The sequence below is a fragment of the Podarcis melisellensis genome, assembly GCF_964234715.1.
Source record: "Podarcis melisellensis genome assembly, chromosome: 6".
In the NCBI taxonomy this organism is placed as follows: Eukaryota; Metazoa; Chordata; class Lepidosauria; order Squamata; family Lacertidae; genus Podarcis; species Podarcis melisellensis.
Window position 1 is genome coordinate 17803782 of NC_138538.1, and position 15914 is coordinate 17819695.

Consider the following 15914-nt stretch of genomic DNA (forward strand, 5'->3'; position numbering starts at 1 on the left):
CAATATTCACTTAGTCCAGTCCAATATAATAACACCCAACAAAGCCACTTTCTGTGAACAAACTTTATCTTCAAACCTCAATTCCAAATATCATAATTTCTTTTTCATGCAGGGCTCTTCTTAGGTTCTTACAACAGCTTTCCTTAACTAATATTTTCATAACTGCCCTATTCTTTTGACACTTTAGTTTGTTTTGACTTTGTATTTGTAAACTGTTGCAACCCGCTTTGAGATCTCATTGTGGAGGGTGGGAAAGGGTGGGTAATTATTTCAATAATAATAATTGATCATTATGCACAATCTTCACTCATCTCTGTCGACATCATGGACCAGTGCAGGGCTTAATGAAATGCTCTGCATGTTCTGGACTACAGGGATTAGAAGTGCTAAAACAGCATTTCTGGTCCCTATATTTATGACTGTCTGGATCTGCTCCCAGATCCCCGCTATATTCCAGGGCATGGCAGAACGATGGAGCTCTGGTATGTGGGGGCGAGGAGAATAATAAGGCAATGGAGGAACATGTAGACTCCCTTTCCAAGGCAGACATATAATGCTATCATCACCGTGGATAGATATGCAACACCGTGACACTAGGCAGCGTGAGATTTATTTATTTTTTACCTTTTCGTTGTGGCCTCTAGTGTACTTGGCAGCAAGGAAAAGCTTTCCTGTAATGCAGCCAGCAAGTGTCAGAAGGAGAACGGGGGAATCCCAGAAAAATATTGCAAAACTTTGGGGGAGGGGGGTCATATTATGAAGACAAACATATTTTTTAAAAAAGAGTGGCCGTGGAAACTGTGTTGCCATAGCTGAAAGAGAATCACTGAGACAGGGTGGAATCCAGTGTTTTGGAAGGTCTCCCCGCATGACACATGGTTTTGGAATTTTGCAGCTGGTAAGCAAGCCCTCATTAACAAAGGCAGCTACTACTGGCCTAGATTCCCTGGCTAGCTTTCCACTATGGGGGCGCCTAGAAACAAGCCTGTCTGTGATTACCCAGCTTTGCAACGTGTTTGCTTAAAGACAATGATTGCTTTTTAATTCATTTGTCTTGGAACGGACAAAAGGCAGAGGCAGGGAGAGGGACCATCTTCTATCACCTGTTGAAAGCTAATTGATCACATTAAAAAACCTGGCACAAGGATTGGAATTCCCTCTTCTCCCACTTAGTCATCCCATCCTGGCGTGACTCATTTTATTACACGGAGGTTCCCAGTGGTTTTATTTTGAGTGGAGCTTTTGTTTCGTGAAGTGTTGGTGCATTTTATTCTTTAGATTTTCGCTAAGTATATTTCCATGAATTGGCAAAAAGACATTAGTCAAAAGCAATGCTGGAACTGCATTGGCCCCTGCTGTTTCACTACTCAGCTACTGTTGTTATGTTTCGTGGTGGCTTTAGCTGAATTTTTCAAACAACTGGCCGAGGGAGGAAGTGCCTTTAAACTCGTTCTCTTGGTACAAAATGTCAGTTTTGGGGCTGGGCTACAACTTGGATGACTAACGCCCCTGGCCCTTTCCCAACCAGATCTTGACATACATCTTTGGCCTCCATGAATCATCTTTGACTTCTCTCTCAGCGAAATTAAAGCATTGGCCGCAGCTCAACATCAGACCAGCTTAATTGGCTATAATGGGCCAGTCTCTTGACCTACATGAATCAAACAAGCCCACCTCAGGACCCAGTCATTCTGAAGAAATAAAACAGTCTGTTGGCTCACCAACATCAAATTCTTTTAAACTGCAGTAGCTTCTCTAAAGTTACAGAGTTACTTCTTGTAGGGCAAGGAAGAAGGGGAACATAAGAACTGCTATGCTGGATCAAATCAAAATTCTGTGCAATCCAGAACTCCTGCCTTCCACAGCCACCACTCTTGGAAATGTGAGAATCAGAGCATGATGTATACGAACAACTCTGTTCATACATCATGGATGGCTAATTGCACCTAACTGGTGACTCTGGGTAGAGATTCACTTCTCTATATGAACTGAAAGATGCAACCACATTCTCAGTAGTGGTGCCCACCCTGTGGAAGGCCCTCCCATCAGATGTCAATGAAATAAACAACGATCTGACTTTTAGAAGACATCTGAAGGCAGCCCTGTTCAGGGAAATTTTTAATGTTTGAAATTTTATTGCTTCTTCTTATCATTATTATTGTTGTTGTTGTTGTTGTTTTGAGCCGCCCAGAGTGGCTGGGGAAACCCAGCCAGATGGGTGGGGTATAAATAAATTATTATTATTATTATTATTATTATTATTATTATTATTATTATCATCATTATTATCATCCAGCCTGTTCAGTGGGGCCTGGATAAGGCTTGCAATGAAGGCGAACGTCAGAATCAACTGTGTACCCGAGGGACTGATTTTGTATAAGGCTCATAAGAAAGTTGCCTTGCGCTGAGTCAGACCATTAGGTCAGACCAAATTCTGTAATTCCTGCTGATGTGACTCAGAGGAATTTCATCAGCTACAGTTGACATTTCTCTCTCAAAGATGACCGAAGTCTTGCTCACACTTTGTGGTACCACACTGTCGCCCTGATCCTAAACCCCCATATAGTTTCACAGGTATTTGTGTGTGTGGAATTGTGTGTCCAAAATTACCCAGGCTTCACTGTGGAAAGATAGAAATGCCTTCAAGTTGTGGAGCAAAAGTACTGATGCATTTGGAGAGTAGCTAAGGTGTGTTTCTAGGTGAGTTAAGGTCAGCTCTGAAATCTGGTGGCAAAACAGCTGGTCCGCCCTTCCCCATCTCTACTACTGCTCTGCAAAATACTTCATAGTCTGTTACTGTTAACCTTTGCAACAGCTATGTTCACCATTACTCCCATTTCATAGATGAGGAACTGAGGCCAAGAAGATGGGCTGCAAGCCAGTTTAACTAAGCACCAGTTGGGAGCCTTGCCCCAGTGGCTTCTGTGAGAGGTGGATTGTACCCATAGCAAATTTTGGTCCAGGGCCATAAAGGAAGACTCTGACAGAGGTGGGACTTCGACCCAGATTGGTCTCCCTCGTTGAGGCTCCGATTTGTATTGTTTGGAGCAGATGTGCTATTGGAAGCTGCAAGCAGACAGCTCCTCCACAATGCGTCCAGTAAACGTTACTTACTTTGGACATTTCATTTGACAGCCTGTCAAGTCTCTGCTGTGAAAACCTCAGAGTGAGCTTGCGAGAAATACAACGAGAATTTCCCAAACCTCTCAGCCCATCTCTCATGCCAGCTCAGCTAAGCTGCGGCAGAACCTACGTTTTTACGGCCATTTCACAAACCCGTAGTAATGAGTAAGGGACCGTGAGCAATGTGTACAGGCTCGGCGGACCCTTTAACTGGCTAATTAAGCCAAACAACTCTGAGGGTACTGTAGCAGATCAAGCAGGATTTACCTAATGCAGACTGACATCTTGACTTCCCCCAGAGTTTGGCACAAAACTTGTGGTCCGATCACAGCTCGGGATAGACGGGATAGAATTACACTTTTTCTTAAAAACTCCTTTCTTTCTGTAGAGAGTTGCTGACACCATCAGATCTGGTGCTGGAGCTTAATTTCATATTAAGTCTCCCAGTGCCAAAAGACGTTGCTATACTGTAGTATGGAGTTAGAAGTGTTGCCCAACAAAGGCTGGCTTGACGTGTACTTAGTGTGCCACAGTCTGATTTTTTGGGTAGGTACAATGGTTCTCACCACACTTACAAGTGTGCCTTGTGTGTTCCAAGTATATATTCCAGTAATGCACATCTGAAAGACAGACATGAGCCCCATGCATACCAAAACCCAGGGGCTTTTAGGGCATATCCATACCACAAACCTACAATGGGTTTAGAACACATTCGTCCACCAGTTATATCTATATTCTACTTTTTAGCTAAGATTTGTTCTTAGAGTGGCTTGCAATTAAAATCCACACAAAGGACACAATCAAAACATTTCTACATAATTCATAAGAGCCAAAATAAAGATACAAAAAATCAGCAATGGTAACCCTCTAAACAATACCCAAGCCCAAGAGTCTGTTCAGCAGCTTCAGCTTTTGTAGTTGGAGTCAGTCTGGGTTCTGCCAGGTGGGAAAAGGCCTGCAAGGCAGGGAGTAGTTCTACTAGGATTTATAGCTAAGATGAATATATCATTGTTATATCGGCTGTCATACAGTGGTACTGATTTTCCTGTTAGCCAATTTGGGTTTCCTTTTGGGAAAGAAAAGCAGGTTATACGTGGAACGAAAGGTCCCAGCCCACACAAGCATCCCATCTGCTTATTTTATACCAGTCTGATGTCATTTGTTTATTTCAGCTTTTCGTACCCAAATTTCCCCCAGTCCTTCGGGGTGGCTCACATCACCACTTAAATTTACAACAGTTACAACATCCCACTTTCTACATGCAGTAGGACCAAGCAAACTAATTTGTCAGCCATATACCTTGAAACAAAAATCTGAACGGCAGCAAAATAAGAACCAAAGAACAGGAGTTTCTAGACAAACCTCTTTGGAAGAAAGGACACAAGGAATTGCCTTATACTAAGTCAGGCCACTGATCTGCACAGCTCAGTACTGTTTGTACTGACAGTAGTTCTCTGGGGTTTCAGAGGTAGAATCTTTCCTGGAAATGCTTGACATTGAACCCAGCACCTTCTGCATGCAAAGCAGATGCTGTACCACTGAGCTGTGGCGCTTCCCCAAAGGGGAACTACAGAAAGGGGTTCATAATAATAATAATAATAATAATAATAATAATAATAATAATAATTTATTCATATCCCGCCCTCCCCAGCCAAAGCTGGGCTCAGAGTGACTAACAACATTAAAATGATACAACATTCTAAAATCATTTCATTATAAAATCAATTCAAATCAGATTAATGGCAACCATTGGGCTAGAGTTCTGCGAGGGGGTCAGGCTGTGCCCTGGCCAAAGGCCTGGTGGAACAGCTCTGTCTTGCAGGCCCTGCGGAAAGATGTCAAGTCCCGCAGGGCCCTAGTCTCTTCTGACAGAGCATTCCACCAGATCGGAGCCACAGCCGAAAAAGCCCTGGCTCTGGTTGAGGCCAGCCTAACCTCTCTGTGGCTCGGGATCACCAAGATGTTTTTGTTTGAAGACAGTAAAGTCCTCTGTGGGACATACCAGGAGAGGTGGTCCTGTAGGTACGAGTGTCCTGATCCTGTACCCCACCGGGAACCAGTGTAGCTGGTATAGCACCAGGTGAATGCGATCCCGCAGCGAGGACCCGCTGGAGTTTCTGGGTCAGTCTCAAGGGCAGCCCCACGTAGAGCGAGTTACAATAATCCAGTCTGGAGGTGACCATCATGTGGATCACAGTGGCTAGGTCAGGGCGAGAGAGGTAAGAAGCCAACTGCTTAGTTTGGCAGAGATGAAAAAATGTCACCTTTGTTATAGCTGCAATCTGCACCTCCATGGAAAGGAGCCTCTTCTCCTTTGTATTAACAATTGGTGTTCTCATAGCTACTCCCCACCCCCAAGAATCCTAGCAATTGCATTGTGATGAGAGTGCTGAGAATTCTCTTAGAGGTTACTTGCCTCCGTCCTTACAGAGTTACAGTTCCCTGGGAAGAAGGAACGGCTCTTAAACCAATTTGTCTATTATGTGCAAGTCAGCCTTAGGTTTTGTAACAGATAAATCCTAGCTACTTTGTCAATGATGCGTTATATCAGCCAAAATTGCTTTGCAAGAATATGTACGTTAGGGAGAATTGCTTACAAAAATGTGTGCATTAGGAGAAATTGAAACCCAAATGCTGATGAATTTTCACAAGGACTTTCTTAAAAAAACAATTCCACAAACTGATTGGGAAGTGTGCAATGGGTCTAGACCAGTGTTTCCCATACTTGGGTCTCCAGCTGTTTTTGAACTACTATTCCCATCATCCGTGACCACTGGTCCTGCTAGCTAGGGATGATGGGATTTGTAGTCCCCAGCTGGAGACCCGCGTCTTGGAAACATGTCATCCAAGAATGCCTACAGCTATCTCACTGTGACCCTCTCTACCACCTTCCTTAGGAAGGAGATGCCTGCAAATGGTCAGTACTTAGTCCAAACAAAAGGGCCCAGGGCCAGTTTCTTTAGGAGTGACCATATCACCGCCTCTTTCAAGGGGACAGGGGCCACCTACTTATGCAGTGAAGCATTGCCCGTGCTCAAGAGCCAACCAGTCAGACCCCCTCTGTTGATAAGCCAAGAGTGACAGGCATCAAGAGAGCACGTGGTCTGGTGTATAGCCGCAAGCCCTTTGTCCACATCATCAGGCTGCAGAAACTGATTCCACAGCACAATCACAGACTGTGGCACTGGATACTTCAGTTATAGCTGCAAAAACTACAAGTAAAGCTGACAGTTTTACAGAAAAGGAAACAGAAGAACCCAAGCTTGGGAATGTAGGAAAGTCCTGATCAGTGACACCCAAAGGATAACTCTTTAGGCCCCATGCACATAGATTGCAAAGGTGGATAAGTTTGTAGTAGGGTGCAAAGCCTCATCCCATTGCCCAGAGAAACTTTGTGTTCAGCAAATTTGTATCCCACCTTAAACAGAGGTTGCTAAGTGGCTCACATGACATTAGAATAATCTGAATAATCTGAAACAGGCAGCTGGCTATCAGCAATGCCAGAATTTTAAACCACTGCATAAAACTGTTCTTTAAAAAAAAATCCACCCCATTTCCTTCCAAGGAGCAGTTTAGTAGTAGCCAGAAGAAAAAAAATGTAACACCACATTTTAGCAACAATAGAAACAGAATTTATTTCTTAAATTCATAGGTCCCAATTCATAAAATCCTTTAAATGTCAAAAGGTTAAATGGGGCCTGGAAATTAATTGAATAAATAACATAAGACACATTTTTTTTAAAAAAATGTAATAAACAATATCTGAAATATTAAGCACTAAATTCACACCTATTTCACTTTCCCGTGCCTAGCAACTGCTGCTTCACAACAAAGAATAGGTGATAGGATGGCCATTTCTCCCTCTCTCCCAGCAAAACAACACTGATTTCTTAAATTTATTCTAGCCTCGTCTATTTTGCCGTAAACTCACAGCAGTGCTAATATTCAGAGATGTTAAGGGAAAAGCAAATATTGACTATCTAAAATTAGGACTTGTACACTCAGGATTATAAAAGCAAAGCAGCAAACCAGTTCAGAAAGGTCAGTACAATTGCTGTGAGGTGTTTACTTTTTATATGAGGGTACCATATTTGAAGAAGCAGATTTGTCCCAGGCAACAAATTTGCTAGGGAAGCATTTGCTGGCTGTGCCCATTGATGCATCCGTGTAGAATTATCTGCCATTATCATTAGAAGCTCGTACCATAAATCAATGAAAATATCATCAATTAAGGGCTGTGTGTGTCATTCCATAAACCAATGTGGTTTATGGAATGACGTCCATTGTGTATGTGGGGGGGGGTGTCATTTCACCTATCTTGATCATACACCTCCTGTGGACTTTAGGGTTAATCTAAACGTCATCTGGTTATGCTCAACATTTTTGATTCACAAGGTTTTATTAGTGCCATCCTAGGGGCTTGGTCACTAAATGAAATCAAATGTTTCTGTGGCTTTAGAATGATTCACTGGTCTCTTGAGTACTGAATCTGATTTTGCAGGCGGTGCCTGGTTGGTGTTAGATCTGTGCTTGTGACTAGGTTTGTAAGGCTGAGTGTTCACATTCTGCAGACTAAAGTTGCAACGAGGTGGTAAATTTATTTGCAAGGTTTAAAACACACAGAGGGAGTAGTATTTAAAAACTGAATCTTCTGCCTGTAGCCTGAAGTGGTTCCATCCAGTCTCATTTCAGCATTATATCACGTTATTCTAGGGCATGTGTCATTCAGGACAACTCCTTCCCAGAACACCACTTCTCCCTCTTCCTTCCAACTACTCCTCATGCTTTTCTGTAAAGCATGTGGGATAATCACCTCTTAGTTCCCCATCTCCAATTAAAATGCAGCAGCATTTGGTTGCGTTCCTTTCTTTTTACCTTTGCTTTGGCTATCTTGGGCACTGTTGAAATGTAGAATGCAAGCTCCTTGGGGGCAGAGACCTGTCCAATACACACACACACCCATTCATGTTTACTATGTGAAACCTGGTCCACAGGTGCATTTTAAAGCAATAGTAATTGTCCCATGCAGAAGGAGAATAAATTATGCAAAGCAAGTAAGTGCAAGCAAACGTCGCAGAATTTTCAGCACATGGGTTGCATTATTCAGCTACCGGTAATGTCGGCACAGAGTTATGCTATTATCGCCATCATCATCCTGGGTTTAAATGTCTGCCCGATGTTTAGTCTGTTGTGTTGCTGTCTAGGTCACCTTGACTTAGCTGAATGTGTGTGGCAACACTGTAATTAACCTGTTTCAAAAGCTAACTGTTCACTTGGGATGAGCAGCTGCTGTGCTTGCCCTGGGTGGTTTGGTAGCGATGCAGCAAAACATTATTAAAATTTGGAAACCTTACATATTAGCTGACTTCAGAAACAATGGAGTACTTTGTGCCTGTGGGGAACCCCCTGTTAGGAAGGGCCGGGGTGTAAACTGCAGTCACAACGGGGGTAGTCCCAGAGGTCCTTCTGACTCAGACACATCTGAGTCATCACTCTTCTTCTGCCTCCTCCTTCCCTCCCTTCTCCACCAATCCCAAGGGGCAATGATTATACTCCAGGCTTTCAACAATACTGAAATGACTTCCATGTTTCTTGTTTTGAATTGGTCGTTCCGGCTCATCAAACTAGACCCTTTTTTCGTACCACTCTCTAGAAAACACCCATACTTATTTCATGTTATCCAGAGTCAGCTCTGAAACCTTTTGCCGGCTTGACTCAGATCCCCTCAGTACCATAAATACCTTTGTCACACCTGTCAGGTGCCGCTTGCCTCCTAAGCTATCCTGCAGGGAATGGAGAAATTGCAGGTACTTGACGTCATCCCACAGAGCATCAATTAAAGGAACAGAAGTATCAGCTAATGAGTCCATCCTGTCAAAGCCATTCCCACCCCCCAAAGCGGTGCAGTGCAACACAGTCTCCCTGTGGCTCTCTTGCCTCTTCCTTCTCCAGGGCAAACTCCTGCCTCACTATTTTCTTTCTCCAAATTCTTAGAAACAGCAGAGGTGGTAGTAAATTTATATCTGGGCTGCACCACTTCAGAACTGCAGGCGAATGTCTGCATGAATGCTCCCGCACACAAATAATTATTTGCCCATAGAAAATTAGTGTAAATAGGGAGGCGGCCAGGCAGCCAGGCTGAACCTTTCCTCCCAGGTGCCTTTTTTAAAAAAAATAGGGAATTTTGTCTCGTATGGTCAGGCAATGTCCCATCTGCAGCCTGAAGCGATACAGTGCAGAAACGAATTAATTGCTTCTGGCACAGCCTTTTTTGAAGCAAGTTTCTAATCTGGGAATAGAAACCTGTTTCTGAGAACTAGCTCCTCGTTGTCGCGGTTGAGAATTAAGCGTGCATAACTATGGATGCTTATAGATCCACCTCTGCCAGATTTCATCTCAGATACTGAAGTTTCGCCTCACCAGAAGAAGATAAATTTACTAGTGCTGTGATGCAAGCACTGACCTCATCAGAGGCGAGTCTTTTACTCTGACGGAGCAGGGGGCGTTCTGGTTGTACTGGGGCTTCTGTGATGGGGTCCTCCAAGCCAGAGGACATCAATGTGACATCCTCAGGCCAGAGGGACACTGGTGCCACAGGCTTTTCTGACCGATGTCTTTCTGGAGTTGGCCCTTCATGCACTTCCGCTTCTGGCTCATGAGTTCTCAATCTGATGCCCTGAAGGAGGAAGAACAGTGCTTTCTCTACCCACTATGGTCCTAACAACCCCCTCTCCCAGCACCCATTAGGCCTAGAAGGCAATCTCCCATAGCCACTGATGGAGGCCTACCTTTCAGCTTGAACAATCACCACAGAAAAGACAGTCTTCATTGGAACAGCGGCAGAGGTGGAAAGGACTAGCCCCACATATCATGTGCTGCAGTCCTGGCAAATACCAGCCTGTCCCTGTGGTAGCTATTCATAGTTTATTTTAAAAAAAAAACACACAACCGTGGCACATTAGGAGACATGTTTAGCATCCCATCTCGTTTGGCCCTTAGTCTCTTGTATAAACATATAATTTCCAGAATTTGAGAATCAGCACAGCCTGACAGAAAATGCTAGACTTGGACCTAGAAGTTGCCAGCTGAAATCATTGTTTAGCTATAGACTTATCCTAAATCCAGCACTGTGCAGTTTAATTGTGCTGTTTAATACCAGTTTGTCCATTTGCTTTAACTTGAAATGTAAATTATTTCCAACAGCACACAGGCTTACAGTGTTCAGTGCCTGACGCCTGCTACCTTAAAGCATTGTTGAATTTTATGGTTTTTTCCCCTCCGTTATTAAGCAACCTACATAAGCAATCATGCATTACTTATACGTTGAATATTTCGTCTGGTTGGGCTTTACCTTGTGATCACTGGACACTGCACAACTGTAAAAACCAAAGGAAACAGAAAGCCAAGCAAACCAGGACTGGTTTTGCAGTTTTATTTTTTTTTGCCTTTGGACAGTCATTTGACATATGCAAAATGGGAAATAATTGACCAGGTGGCAGTATCGTTGAGAAGGAACAAAGGCTTTGAATGAGCCACACACTAAGAAGATGAATTGTTTTTTAAAAGGCAAATGGTTTTCTTGGGAGCATAAGTAGAATTGGGTAGGTAGGAGGTGATTTTCCATTCCGTTTAGCACTAAGCCAGCTCTGTGCATGAATGTACCTGGGTGCAATCCAGGGAAGTTTAAGCATGTTTTAAGTGCCAGTGAAATAGCTGTGTAAGTTGTGAAGACTGCAGCTAATATGCTGACGAAGTAGAGAGGAAGGAAAGAACCTGGTGTAGGGTCTTAAGAGTAACAAGGAAAGGGCTGGAGGAACTAGGAAAGTTTTAGCTCAAGGAAAAGACCAGAGCGTGTGGGAACATAATAGCAATTTGAATATTTGTAAAAGAGCTGCTCAAAGCAGGATGCTGATCGTGGGTTTTCTTTCTTTCTTTCTTTCTTTCTTTCTTTCTTTCTTTCTTTCTTTCTTTCTTTCTTTCTTTCTTTCTTTCTTTCTTTCTTTCTTTCTTTCTTTCTTTCTTTCTTTCTTTGACACTCCACTGAGAGTGGACCAAGATATGAATAACTGAAAAATTGGTGGGAAAGTCTGTGACTTGGGTAGCAGATCATCCAGGAAACACTTGTTACTAGAAGCCTTTGAAAAAACTTGGCAGAAGCAGCAAAACTCCAGCAAGCACATTTTTGTTGTTATTAATCTCTACTGTTGTTATGGAAATGCTTAGGGTGGGTGGCCATTAAATGTATTTGCAATCATTTATTTATGAAAACTTTGCTACCACTCCAAGTAGTCAAAGGTTTATATTTTCACACCTGACCCAAAGCCTTGGCCAGTGTTGGTGAGCTGGTAGAGTGGCCAATCTTATGTATGTTTGTCCATTGTATTTCGTGGGGCTTACTTTCAGGTAAATGAGCATAGGACTGCAACCTGAATCTTGATGTGCTGTAGCGTTTGAATTCTACCTTTGCCAGGAAGTCACTAGGCAATCTGCTATACTCTCAGGCTTAGCCTTCCACCTGTAATGTAGGAAGATCTTGTTTTGCAAAGAATGACAGCAAGAGAATGCATACAAAGTACAGTGGTACCTCGGGTTAAGAACTTAATTCGTTCCAGAGGTCCGTTCTTAACCTGAAACTGTTCTTAACCTGAAACACCGCTTTCGCTAATGGGGCCTCCCACTGCTGCCATGTCGCCGGAGCACAATTTCTGTTCTCATCCTGAAGCAAAGTTCAGGTCTGTAACCTGAAACGTATGTAACCCGAGGTACCACTGTACTTTGGACATGTTATGGTGCTGTAGTGGTGAGGAAGAGCATGACCCCCTTTTTTCATGCTTGACTTAATATTTCTTTCAGATGGGCAACAGATTTGGGAGATGGAAGCCACCGTGGACAAAGATAAGAGCCAACCTGTAAGTAGTGGGCACTCAGCACATTCTCCCACTTCTCTTTCAGGTACCAGGTTTCATTCTGTAGCAGCAGAAAGGCCTCTGAACACACAAAGGCTGCAATCCAGTTTGGAACTGGGTGCATTGTTGCACACATTGGTATCAGTGGGGTAATTTTGTTTACTCATTAGAGTACTTGCACAGGCTGCCTTTTAACAAACGGTTCTCAAAGTGGTTAACAAAAACATGTTTCGATAAAGCTTAGGCACTCTGTTTTGGATTGTAGCCTAAGCACACATGTTGTGTCCTCAGTGTGTTTCCTCATGGTTGGGTTCGCTATTAAGCATATTCACGAAACACTGGCCGGACTCATATAGGCTGTGATCTAGCAAAACAGAGATGTGTGCAGTTTCCCCACTGCTGGCCACATAAATCCAGCACCTCTCTACTGTGTTATCCAAACATTCTTGCCCAGTAACTAGTAATGGAACTTCACATTCTCCTGGGTTTCTGCAGTGCTGTCTCATGGTAACTCTTCCATACTTCTAGGTAGCTAGAATCCCTAAGCAAGAGTTAGAGGTCGGTGAGAATTTACCCAAGAGTAGGTGCCGTCTACATGAAAACAGAACTTCCCAAGGGTAGAACTTATTTGCCACCAGCACGTAAAGGAAAAAATGTCAGGCAAAATATACAAGGCAAGTTAATAGAAACAGGGGAAACTGGATAATTTGTCAGGGCAGGATGGTTGTCTTAAGGTTAGATTATGGATACAGTAAGGAAGGAAGCGTGCTTCAGATTTTCTGCAAGATCGACTACATCGTAACTGGAAAAGCAATACTCCTAGTACACCCCATGACAAGTGTATTAGCAAAGGGTACTGATATAAACAGAGTGCCTTCTAATATCATATTACTGTCTCTTCCCCACACCCATTTTAAAAATTCCTTTCAGAATATGCTTTTCGTGGAGATACCAGAATATCGGAATAAGCACATTCGTTCTCCCATCAAGGTGAATTTCTATGTGATCAATGGAAAACGGAAAAAAAGCCAGCCACAACATTTTACCTATCACCCAGGTAATTATTTGTGAAAAGGAATGGACTATGGCACAATATTTGGCAAGAAACACTAGAACTGTCTTTATATTCATCTATCATATCATCATCTATCATCTATCATCTATCATCTATCTATTTATCTATTTATCTATCTATCATTTATCTATCATCTATCTATCTATCAATCATATATCTATCATCTATCTATCTATCTATCTATCATCTATCATCTATCTATCTATCTATCATCTATCTATCATCTATCTATCATCTATCTATCATCTATCTATCATCTATCTATCATCTATCCATCCATCTATCTATCATCTATCTATCATCTATCATCTATCCATCCATCTATCTATCTATCTATCTATCTATCTATCTATCTATCTATCTATCTATCTTGCTGAACCAGAATTATCAAGCATTCTGAGATGCTATCTTTTAGCCAGCATTACAGTTAACACAGCTCAAACCATCTCTGAATCAATGAATTCTAAATGCAACATCCAAGGTTACAAATAAAGCTGTACAATAAATCCCTGCAGCTTATTTATTCATGGTTCTAAACTTGCACATTTTAACACAGCAGTTTTCATGGCCAGCACCAATTTATTTAGAAACATGCATATCACTTTATTTTATTATTTCAAAAGTTTGTATACCGCTTAATCATGGTTATCTTTAAGTAGCGTACAGAAGAAGAGATTCAGAATTAAATATATTCCGTTGAATGCTGCCCTATATCTTGCACAAGGGAACTTTTCCTCTTCGTCTCCCCCTGCACATGCCCCCACATCTGTCCCTGAACCTGCTCTGAAGGGTTGGGGGGACCTCAGAACAGATTTAGGGCACATGGGGGAGAAAAGAGGGAAAACATTCTGTTGCCCAGGGAGAATTTTTCTGAATTCCACTTTTTCTAGGCTCGGTATATAGATGGCCATGCTGGGGAAGTGAAATATAACAAATTGTCCAATTTTACAGCTAGGGAACTGTCACTAAGATGGTGGCTTGTCCAAGACCACTCAGTGAATTCCTGGCTGGCCAGGTTCAATGCAGTCTCCATCAGACTACACTGTGGGGCTCAGGTCTGTGCAGTATTTGGAATGAACTAGTGTGATTTAATGAAGTTCACCAGATTAGTTCAGAAGTCTCTGAACTTCACCATAAAGTAGTTCCTACAATTGTCAGGGGAACTTAACATGAATTAAGTCCATTTTGCGGTAGAACATTGAGCAATTTCTAGTTCAGGTTCATTCTCCGACGGGTGTTTTTCACTCTTTGTCTCTTTGTGTCTTTAAGCTTCAAAATCGTAATTGTTGGGTTGAAATAAATTAAGCAATTCACATTCTACAGTTTTGATGTTTTCTTAGCCTTCTTAAATATATTGTATACTTCGGCACAGCAACTTGTAACATTCTGAATACTGAATATTTTATGCCACGGATCCTTTGGTGAACTTGAATTGAACTGTGAATTGTATAAAGAGACAAATGTGAACTGGAAATGTTGGATGCTGGGATAGCTCAGCCAGTAGAGCATGAGAATCTTAATCTGAGGGTTGTGGGTTTGAGCCCCACGTTGGGCAAAGGATTCCTGCATTCCAGGGGCTTGGACTAAAGGACTCTTGTTGATGCCCTCTAATGCTACAATTCTATTATTCTATGAACCTGCGAGTCCATGAAATAGATATACTTCCTTTTTAAAATGAACTTTCCAAGCTATGGGTCTGTGATGGCCCATTCACACATTCAAACCATCGCTTGGTGTTGCAGCAGACAAGTGCTAACACGAATATGTGAACCAGAGCTAAGACTGGGAGAAAATGTGCAGTGTGTCGGTTGTTAGTACTCATTCTTCTCTCTCCTCTTAACCGTTTCCTAGACGTTTGTTTAGAGCTATGTCCTTTTTGCCCTTTGTTCCAGTGCCTTCCATAAAAACAGAGCCCATTGATGACTATGATCCAGCTTTAATCTGCAACACAGTACACAGTGGTCTAGGAACAGTAACACAGCCTTATTATTCCCACCATACAATGGTCTCTGAGTCTCCTTCCTGTCTTGTGGCCACGATGGCTTCTTGCCAGCAGTTGCGTTCCAGCCTGTCTTCTCCTGAATCTCGATATCCTCAACAAACCCCAGGGGCTGTAATATACCAAAGAAGCAAGAGTCTCAGTCCTAGCCACCTGGGCTACCAGCAACCCAGCTTGATGGCTGCACAAGTTTCCATTCCAGATGTGCACAGGTCTGTGCTGGTGCACACAGGCTCTCCCAGCCAAAGTGCAGCAGTGCTCCACCATTCTCCAGCCAATCAGCAGTCTTCCCCCGTGATTCACTGCTCTCCCACCACCAATCAGCAGCTGAGGTGCGAAAGCCACCAAGAATTCCAGCACATCATGTGTAGTGAAAATTTCACATCTAGCGGAGTGCGATCCAGCCAACCTCAGGTCAGCCAAGCACAAAGGTTAAGCCCAATTTCCTACCCTACCGTGATTCAGCAGCAGAGAACAGCCAAAAATGGACCGCCAGTAAGCGATCAGAAGGAAGCAGTGCCAGCTGGAGTCACGGTTAAACAGGAACAGAATCTTGACCAAGCGTATTTGGATGATGGTAAGCACGCTAACTTAAAAATACCCTGTTTATCCAATCTGCACCTCTGTATGAAAGTGGTGTGATGACCATTTTTGTAGCGTTCAACTCTATGGTTTAGAAAGTCTGTTTGTGTGTGTGTGTGTGTGTGTGTGTGTGTGTGTGTTTCAATACAAAATCTTTCATTTATTGAATTTTAAAAGCTGGCAGTGTTCTTTAAGGTCTGGAAATTTGTTTACCGGTAATTCTCTCTAG

General features: G+C 42.7%; 1 protein-coding gene across 7 annotated transcripts in view; it reads left to right on the forward strand.

The window, feature by feature from the left end:
- Positions 1-15914, forward strand: part of NFATC2 (nuclear factor of activated T cells 2) — a gene marked incomplete at its 3' end in the record, with an annotated part of 138836 nt that overhangs the window by 71038 nt on the left and 51884 nt on the right. For 6 of the 7 annotated variants that reach the window (XM_081916741.1, XM_081916740.1, XM_081916743.1 and 3 more), the window contains exons 7-9: positions 11977-12032; positions 12960-13086; positions 14997-15680. In XM_081916741.1, the coding sequence (XP_081772867.1) occupies positions 11977-12032; positions 12960-13086; positions 14997-15680 (867 nt within the window). Of the gene's footprint in view, positions 1-11976; positions 12033-12959; positions 13087-14996; positions 15746-15914 lie in introns of those variants that run through there. The other variant, XM_081916737.1, reaches the window with a different exon arrangement.